This window comes from Eptesicus fuscus, chromosome 6 (assembly GCF_027574615.1).
Source record: "Eptesicus fuscus isolate TK198812 chromosome 6, DD_ASM_mEF_20220401, whole genome shotgun sequence".
NCBI lineage: Eukaryota > Metazoa > Chordata > Mammalia > Chiroptera > Vespertilionidae > Eptesicus > Eptesicus fuscus.
The window spans coordinates 6880019-6890014 of record NC_072478.1 but is presented as its reverse complement, the minus strand read 5'-3'; the positions used below and the strand labels follow the sequence as shown (position 1 = coordinate 6890014).

The following is a 9996-nucleotide window of genomic DNA, read 5'->3' as shown; positions in this document are numbered from 1 at the left end:
GGGGAGGGGGGCCCCTAAGGGAGGAAGGGAGGCTGCGGGGCTAGGCTCCTGGAGTAGCAGATCGCCCTCCCTGCTGGCGTTGGATCCTAACCATCCCACGCCCCCCCCCCCCCCACAATCCCCCTCTCCAGGCACTCTGTCTTCTGCCTGCTGCTTCCTACCCTTTTCCCTTTACCCCCTGCCGGACAGGTGGGTGACTGCCGCTACTGGAGCCTTACCGCAGTGAGAGTCAGAGCCGGGCTATTGCACACAGGGGAGGGGATTTCTGGAGATTGCCAGGGAATATGGGAGGAGAGTGTGTCAGTGTATTGAACACGGAGCCGCTACAGGATTCATGGGTCGGGTTCACAAACTGCTTTGAGATGGTTCAGAAAAGCATGTGTGTGCGTTTGTGTGGACAGGTCTGGACACATGCACCGGAGGGAGAGTGCGCTGTGGGGAAGCCGGTAAACAGGAGGCAGGTGGTAAACAGACGGCAGACGCTGCACAGGGGCGCATCTGGATGTAGGGTGCACAGAATTCTGGGTGTCACTCTTGCAAGTTTTCTGTATATTTGAAATAATTTAGAAATGAAAAATTTCTTTTTTGAGAAAAAAAAAATTTTTTTAAATTAAAAATTACCCAAAAAAGTGCACTGTTGACACAATAGAGTTGAAACAGGCCATTTCTTCCCACGGGGCAATCTGTTCTCTCTGGAAATGGGCACAAGAGGGGTCCTCTCTGTGCGGGGACTATTTCACTTCTTCTTCCGGTTGCGGGTTGCGCACTGTCCGACCTGCGTTGGGAGAGCGCATCTTTCTGCCTTTGCACGGTGTGCACTTTCCGCGTGTGCGTCTGCCGTTACAAGTGGACACGGAGCCAGGGCTCCGGGTGCGTCCCACCTTCACTCTCCACAGAGGCTCCGAGTCTCCGTGGAACCAGAAGATGCTCCAGCGCGAGGAGATGCCAGGCAGCATCCGTCTCCCGTGGTCACACGAATCCCACTAGAGGCGTGTTTGAGAGCTGGGGCCCGCGGGCTGTGGCTCACTGGTCTCCAAGCTGTGCCGGATCCCGTATCCAAAGTATATGGCAAAGCCAATCGCCATCCAGATGCCAAATTGGGCCCAGGTCATGGAGGTCATCTGCATCATCAGGTACATGTTCACAAAGATGCTGACCAGGGGCAGGGCAGGCAGGGCGGGCACCTTGAAGCGAAGAGGAGCCGGGCTCTGGGGCTGTCTCCAGAGGATGAACGCGAGCCCCCCAATGAGCAGCAGCAGCAGCCCCGTCACTGCTGTGGCCACTGGGTCCCCGGAGACCAGACGGCCGGGCCACTGGGCCAGGACCAGGCTCAGGACCGTCAGCAGGAGAGCCAGCAGCAAGGCACATCCATAGACGACATGGCCAGATCGCGGGGAGGGGCCGCTGCTCTCGGGGCTCCACAGGCTTCTTAGGGTGCCCGCCATTCCTGCTGCAGGTACAGGCCCCTGGGAACCGGCGTCGGGCCCAAGCTTTATCTCCGTTACCTCCACCGCCGCCTTCTCGTTCTTGCTGAAATGCTGGTCCGGCTGGTACCTGAGAACCAGCACGGAAAAGGCCACCAGGGAGTACGCCAGCAGGGTGCCGATGGACATGAGGTCCACCAGGTCCCTGAGCTCGAAGACGAAGGCCATGAGCGCTGCAAGAGTTCCCGAAACGATGGTGGCCATGACGGGGGTGCGTGTTCGGGGGTGGATCCGGGCGAGTGCCCGGAACAGGAGTCCGTCCTCTGCCATGGCCAAGATCACCCGTGGCATGGGGAACATGGCGCCCAGGAGGCTGGACAAAAGGGCACAGAGGGTCCCCACGGCCACGACGTATCTGGCCGAGGGCCAGCCCACGTGGAGGAAGGCCTCTGGCAGGGGGCTGTGGGAGCTGATCTGGTAGTAGGGCACCATGAGGGTGAGCGCCGCCGAGACCCCAAAATATGCCAAGAAGCAGATGAAGATGGAGATCACGGAGCCCAGGGGGATGGCCCGCTGGGGGTTGCAGGCTTCCTCCCCGGCGGTGGTGATGCAGTCACAACCAACAAACGCATAGAAGCACGTGGCTGCTCCGCGGAGAACCCCCTCAAAGCCGAAAGACACAAACCCCCCGGAGCCCAGAGGGCCCAGGCTCGGGGTGCCGTTGGACTCCGATTTGGTCAACTCGTAGTCCTGCTCCGTGAGCTGCCAGTGGTGCAGACGTCCCTTCATGAAGCCAGAGAGGAGGATGAAGCCGAGAACCAAGAGGTTCACGCCCGTGAACAGCTTGGTAACCAGGGCCGACTCACGGGCTCCCAGGACCAGCACCCCCGTGAGCAGCAGCACCAGGCCCAGCGAGAAGAAGTCCAGGTGGCTGGTCAGGAAGGGCACACGCAGGGGCACGCTCTCCTGCAGCGCCCGAGACATGTGGTACCCGGTCAGGCTGTCGATGGCGGCGCTCCAGGCCCTGGCCACACTGGCGCTCCCAATGACATAGGAGAGGATGAGGTTCCACCCGGTGATGAAGGCGCACAGCTGTCCCACGGCGACGTAGCTGTAGAGGTAGGCGGACCCGGAGCAGGGCACCCGCGCCCCGAACTCCGCGTAGCACAGCCCCGACAGCATGGACGTCACAGCGGCCACAAAGAAGCAGAGGACGATGGCCGGTCCCGCCTTGTCCTTGGCCACCTCCCCGGCCAGGATGTACACTCCCGCCCCCAGGGTGCTGCCCACCCCGAGGGCCACCAGGTCCAGGGTGCTCAGGCACCGGGCCAGGCCGCTGCCAGACCCCTTCCTCCGCTCCAGGGGCCGCCTGCGTACCAGCTTCTGACAAAACCGGCCCAGGTGTTCACATAGCATCTTGGGTGGAGCTCAGTTGGAGACGAAGATCGAAGATCAGACGGACTTCAGACTGTGAGAGCAGACGCCGCTCCTAGAAATGAAAATTTTATACACAGTTAAAGTTGGGAGCAACCAGGATTCCCTTCAGTAGGGGAATGGGTCCGTATACTCCCACGTGAGGGAATGTTATTCAGCACTACAAAGAAATCAGCGATCAAGCCATGATCCTCAGATGTGTATTGCTCAGTGAAAGGAGCCAATCAGAGGAGGCCACATACTGTACAATCCAACTATCTGGCATTCTGGGAAAGGCAAAAACGAGAAGGCCGTAAAAAGATCAGTGGTTGCCAAAACCAGTTTGGCTCAGTGGATAGAGCGTCTGTCTGCGGACTGGAAGGTCCCAGGTTCGATTCCGGTCAAGGGCATGTACATTGGTTGCGGGCACATCCCCCAGTGGGATGTCTCTCTCTCATCGATGTTTCTAGCTCTCTATCCCTCTCCCTTCCTCTCTGTGAAAAATCAATAAAATATATTAAAAAAAAAAAAAAGATCAGTGGTTCAGGGGTTGGTGGAGGGGAGGGATGAATTGCTGGAGCACAGGCGATTTCCAGGCGGTGGAGTTACTCTATGATACTGCAATGCTGAATACATGCCATTACCCATTTGTCCAAACCCACAGAATGCACACCACCAAGGCTGAACCTACTAATGGGAACATGGACTCTGGTCCATGTGGGTTCATCAGATGCAATAAATGTACCACTCTGGTGGGAGATGCTGACCATGGGAATTTCCTACACTATGTGTGGATGGGAAATCTCTGTACCTTCATGTTAATTTTACTGCAAACCTGAAACTGCTCTAAAAATTAAAGCTTATTAAAAAACACTGAGAAGTTAATATCGAGATAAAACTTTCTACTGGAAGGCCAAGTCCTCCTGGGGGCTCCCTGTACACCCCATCTCTGCTCCAACTCAGTAATCAGCACCCAAAACTGTGTGTCTACACACCCCGTGGCCAGGCCATGGACAGGGACCGGTCCCCCGACAAGCCTTGGCTCCCTTCTCCTGTCCCAGTGCCGTGGGGGATGAGTGCCCTCACTCAGCACTTCTGAGGCAAGAACTGAACAGAACACTCAGCTGGAGAGAGAGTGGAGAAAGCAAAGATGTAGAGAATGCCCGAAAATAAAAAATACCCACCGGAGTCCAGCTGCAGGTTTCCAAGGGAAATTCTGGTGGCATTGAGGGGGTCAACTAAGTTCCCTGCAAGTTTCAGGTGAGGCGAGAAACCAGCAAACTGTCTGCAGAGGATGGCATGTGAAGCGAGCCTAGAAATCCAATGTAAACAGCGGGGTTCCCCCGTTTCTGTGAATCCTCTTATTACTTTTTTTCTTGGCAAAAATAAGCAACTGTGCCTTTTTTTTTCAGTTGCAACAGAAAAAAAAAAAAAAAAAAAGAGGGTTTTCTAACCTTCCGATCAACAGAACTGAGCACATTGAAGAGCATGACCCTGGTAGCACAAGATAAGGGGAGAGACAGAGACCAAGTGAGGTAGCCCGTGGAAGGCTGACTGCTAAGGAATGTGCCCCAAGCCCCAAGGAGGAGACGTGGACCTCGAGAACCAGGATCCAGGCCAAGGGCACAAGCTGGGGGTTTCAGATAAAGTTTTTCCATTATCAGAAGACCTCCAGTCCTGCCCCAACTGGGCCTACATCCTTCAGGAAAGTGTTTCATGGTCAGGTCGAAATTGATGAAATTCTGGCATTTTCCCTGCAGACTCCTGTGTTGAAATTCAGGTAACTGCTTTCTCTGTCCCCAGGGGCCTGGGCAATCTGTCCGAACTGAGAGCCTGATGTGTGCTGAGCTCAGAACATCTCCGTTTTCCTGAGTAAAATGCTTGGTTGAACCTTGTTCCTGTGTATTTTTCTTTCTTGTTGACACAAAAGTCTGGAATTTTTCAGAAGAGCTTTGATGGGGAAAAAGCTACAGGGAAGAGCTGCTTTGCCTTCTTGGAGTTGGGTGTTTCATTCAGCAGAGGGCTACAGACTGGAGGTTTGTGTCCTCATCCCAGATTCAGTGCTCACATGAGGGCGGGTGCTGCCAAAATCAACCCCAAATTCTCTTCTGCATTTCTCCTTGGGGGAGTGAAGTTTTGGTAAGCCAGCCATCCCCGCCCCCCTCTTAGATATGAACATGAATTATAAGCAGGATTATCCCTGCTCCTCATTTTCCTCTTCCTGTGTATTGCTTTAACCAGATAACGACACCACCTAAAACTCGGTTTGGGTGCTCTTACGAGCCAGGAAGGAGGAATGAGACTTTAACAACAGGTGAAGCAGTTTCACCTGTGATGGCAGAGAATGTGGTGCTTGCCTAGGCCCGTGGTCGGAAAACTGCGGCTCGCGAGCCACATGCGGCTCTTTGGCCCCTTGAGTGTGGCTCTTCCACAAAATACCACGGCCTGGGCGAGTCTATTTTGAAGAAGTGGCGTTAGAAGAAGTTTAAGTTTAAAATATTTGGCTCTCCAAAGAAATTTCAATCGTTGTACTGTTGATATTTGGATCTGTTGACTGATGAGTTTGCCGACCACGGCCCTAGGAGAAGCAAAGGCCAAGTGAATCCTGAAGGAGGTGTGGGGCTCCCCTCAAAAGGCATTCCCCTTGGATGAGTGGTCCTTACTGGGCAAGAGCTCATGTGTGGCCCAGAGCCTCTTTCCTGGGCAGTGAGAGCCACCAGAGACACTTGTCTGCTGGGGCAGTGTTGAAACCGAGATGGGGGACGAGCTCCCTTGAAAATGCAAATGGAGAGCCCTAACTGGTTTGGCTCAGTGGATAGAGTGTCGGCCTGCGGACTGAAGGGTCCCAGGTTTGATTTCAGTCAAGGGCATGTACCTCGGTTGCAGGCTCCCAACCAGGGCCGGGAGAATGCGGGAGGCAACCAATCGATGTGTGTCTCTCACATCGGTGTTTCTCTCTGTCTCTCCCTCTCCCTTCCACTCTCTCTAAAAATCAATGGAAAAAATATCCTTGAGTGAGGATTCAAAACAAAACAAAACAAAACAAAAACTAATCAACAAACAAGTGTTGGTGAGGATGTGGAGAAAAGAGAACCCTTGTGCACTGCTGGTGGGAATGCAGACTAGAGCAGACACTGTGCAGAACAGTATGGAGTTTCCTCAAAAAATTAAAAATGGAACTGCCATTTGACCCAGTAATCCCACTTCTAGGAATATATCCTAAGAAATCAGGAACACCAATCAGAAAGAATATATGTACCCCTATGTTCATAGCAGTGTTATTTACAAAAGCTAAGATTTGGAAACAGCTCAAGTGCCCATCAGCAGATGAGTGGATAATAAAAACTGTGGTACATTTACACAATGGAATACTACGCAGCAGTAAAAAAGAAGTAACTCTTACCATTTTCAACAGCATGGAGGGACCTGGAGAGTATTATGCTAAGCAAAATAAGCCAGACCGAGAAAGATAAGCATCATATGATCTTGCTCATATGTGGAATCTAATGAACAAAATAAACTGATAAACAACATAGATTCAGAGACATAGAAGCATGGAACAGACTGTTGAATCTCAGAGAGAAGGTGGGGGAGGTTGGGTGGGTGGGAAGAGATCAACCAAAGAACTTGTATGCATATATGCATAGCCCATGGACACAGACAATAGGGTGGTGAAGGCCTGGGGTGTGGGGCGTAGGCAGGCTAGGTCAATGGGAGGGAAAGTAGGACTTATGGAACACTTTCAACAATAAAGGTTTTTAAAAAGACAGATACAGAGACAGTAAAGCATCAAACAGACTTTCAAATTACAGGGGGAAAGTTAGGGAGAGGTGGGGGAGATAAGAGATCAATCAAAGGACTTGTATGCATGCATATAAACATAACCAACGGATGCAAAACTCTGGGGGTGAAGGCATATATGGGAATGGGGTGGGGGGTGGCAATGGTAAGACATGTACACATATAATACCTTAATAAAAAAATTGGGAAAAAAAAACAATAAAGGTTTTTTTAGAAGGAGAAAAATAAGACAAAAGGAAAATAATTAAAAGAAAGTGCAAAGGGAGCAGTTTGTGGGGGACCCAACAGGAGAGGCACATGTGGGATTCTATTTACATGAAATGTCTCCAACATTCAATCCAGAGAGACTTACAGAGATTGCTGGTTGCCAGAAACTGGAAAGGTGGTGGGAATGGGTTGTAAATAGGTAGTAGTTTTGTGAGGTTCATTTTAGGGTGATGAAAATATTTTAGAATTAGATAATGGTGGTGTTTGTACAACATTGTGAATGTACTAAATGTCACTGAACCGTTCACTTTAATACAGTTAATTTTGTTATGTGATTTCATCTCAATAAAAAAATATAAAGAGAAATGAAGAAAAAATAAAAAAGGAAAACAAAAACAAAAAAGGAAAAAGAAAAATAAGAAAAGTGAAAAGGAAAATTGAAAAAGGAAAAGTTAGGAGGAAATTAAGGAAAAAAAGAGAGAGAATTTAAGATCGTGACAGAGTAGGTGGAATTACAAAAACTGTAGAACAACTGACCAGAAGACAAGCTGAACAGAAGTCTTATAGCCAGGGATTTACAGAAGCCACACTGAGGCTGGTAGGAAGGGTGGAGAGAGGTGAAGAGGGCTGGTCTCACGTCCACTTGCCCCTGCTGAGTATCTAGAGGCATACCTTGGCTACAAAGGTCCCCTCTGAAGAAAGTGAGGTATCAACTCCTTGCTGGGCTCTCCAGCCCAGAGCAACAGAGCTGAGAGGAGGTACTCACATAACACTGGCGGTGGAGATCAGAGGGGGTTCTGTCCACTGGGGAGAGAGGGGAGACTGCTAGAGGCCCAGGTGCCCTCTTGAAGGGCCTGGCACACAGGATCCCCTTTGCAGCTGTTCACCCTGGGTTCCGGGGGAGGGAGTGCAGATGATAGAAGGCGCAAGACTTGAAGAACAGACTGGGCTGTATGTTTGGGTTGGGGAGGACCTGGGGGCGGGGGCGGGGGGGCAGCCACTGTGGTCCCTGTGCTGGGTCCCTCTCCACTCCGCTCACAGACACCATCTTTCCTGGGGTGAACACTCCCTCCAATCTGTATTAGGGACCTGCACAAGTCCTATTCTTCCAGTGCTCTGTCATGAGGCCCCAGCTCACACCCTGTGGAGGAAGATGCTGCCTATGGCATAGACTTTCTTGAAAGGTTCTTGAGTATGAACTCAAGGAGAATCAGAGACAGAGCCATGTGGCTTTGAGACAGAGACATGTGGCTTTGAGGCAGAGACCAGTTTCCCTTCCTGCCCACTGCAGTCTGGGCCCCCCTAGCCCTGTGACCACAGAAGCCCAGACTCCTGCACCTCCTCCCCCTGCCATGAGCCTCACCCCCATGGCAGTAGTAGCGATGGTTGGAACCACCACTCCTCAGGTGTAGCAGCAGAGCCGCCTGCCAGCCACAGTGCCCACCCACTGCAGCTGCAGAGGAGCCCCCTTCAGCCAGAGTAGTAGTAGCACCATCATTCCTGTGCAGAACCCTCCCTTCACTTGGTCCAACCCTGGTCACTGTGGGCCTGATGAACACTGCTGGACTCACACTGATGCATCCCTAAGAACTAGGAAGGGAGGAAGGAACACAGGCATAAAGAATAAAAATGGCAATAAACAAGCAACTATCTATATATATAAAAGCCTAAGCGACCAAATGACTGAACAACCGAAATGGCCATAATGACCGGTAGACCAGTCACTATGATGTGCACTGACCACCAGGGGGCAGACGCTCAACACAGGAGCTGCCCCCTGGTGGTCAGTGTGCTCCCACAGCCAACCTCCCGTGGCCGGCCAATTTCCTGTGATCCCTCCCCCGAGCTGGCCGGCCAACCTTCCGCAGTCCCACCCCCTGGCTGGCCAACCTCCCGTGGTCCCTCCCCTCAGCTGGTCGGCCTCCTGCAGTCCCTCCACCAGGCCGGCCAGCCCCTCCATCAGCCCTGATTGGGCCGGCCAGCCAACCTCCCATAGTCCCTCCCCCTGGCCAGCCAACCTCCTGTGACCCCTCCCTCCAGCTGGCTGCCAACCTCCTGCAGCCCAAACCACCGGCCAACCTCCTGTGGCCCCTTCACCCTCACACCAGCCAACCTCCCACAGTCCCTCCCCTCAGCCAGCCAGCCTCCTGCGGCTTCTCCCCACCCCCTCCCGGCCAGCCAGACTTGATGGCCCCGATCGGGCCGGCCAGCCCACCACCTGCGGTCCCTCCCCCCGGCCAGCCAACTTCCAGTAGTCACTGCCCCCTCAGCCAGCCAGCCCAATCATCCTGATTGGGGCTGGCCAGCCAACCTCCCACGGCCCCTTCCCCCACTGTCAGCCAACCTCCCGTGGCCCCTCCCCCGATGGCCCAATCGGTCCCAATCGCCAGTTAGGCTGAGGAACTCCACCCGTGCACAAATTCATGCACCAGGCCTCTAGTCAATAATAACCTTTAACATAAATGGATTACATGCTCCAATCAAAAGACACAGGGTAGCCGAAACCGGTTTGGCTCAGTGGATAGAGCGTCGGCCTGCGGACTGAAAGGTCCCGGGTTCGATTCCGGTCAAAGGGCATGTACCTTGGTTGTGGGCACATCTGTGCAGGAGGCAGCTGATCGATGTTTCTCTCACATCGATGTTTCTGACTTTCTATCTCTCTCCCTTCCTCTCTGTAAAAAATCAAAAAAAAAAAAAAAAAAAAGACACAGGGTAGCAGAATGGATAAGAAAACATGACCCAAATATATGCTGTGTACAAGAGACCCACCTTAGAACAAAGACTCACACAGATTGAAAGTGAAGGAGTGGCAAAAAATTTTTCTAGGCAAATGGAATGAAAAAAAGCTGGAATAGCAATACTTATATTTGACAAAATAGACCTCAAAGTGAAGACCATACAAGAGATAAGGAAAGACACTTCATAATACTAAAGGGATTGATACAAGAGGCTATAACTCTGGTCAATATATATGCACCCAATACAGGAGCATCCAAATATATAAAGAAACTTCTGGAGGATATCAAGGGAGAGATCGACAGCAATATAATCATAGTAGGGGACTTTAATACTCCACTGACATCACTGAATAAATCTAAACAAAAAATCAACAAGGAAGCAGCAATCCTAAAGGACACACTAGATCAGATGG

General features: G+C 52.0%; 1 protein-coding gene across 1 annotated transcript; it reads right to left on the bottom strand.

Moving 5' to 3' along the window:
• Positions 1-983: 983 nt before the first annotated feature.
• Positions 984-2840, bottom strand: LOC103295101 (cationic amino acid transporter 3-like). Its single transcript, XM_054718307.1, has one exon. The coding sequence runs from the start codon at positions 2838-2840 to the stop codon at positions 984-986; it is 1857 nt and encodes a 618-aa protein (XP_054574282.1).
• Positions 2841-9996: the final 7156 nt, after the last annotated feature.

Excerpts from the sequence above, each read along its gene's own strand:
- LOC103295101 (XM_054718307.1), bottom strand. The coding sequence starts at position 2,840 with ATGCTATGTGAACACCTGGGCCGGTTTTGTCAGAAGCTGGTACGCAGG.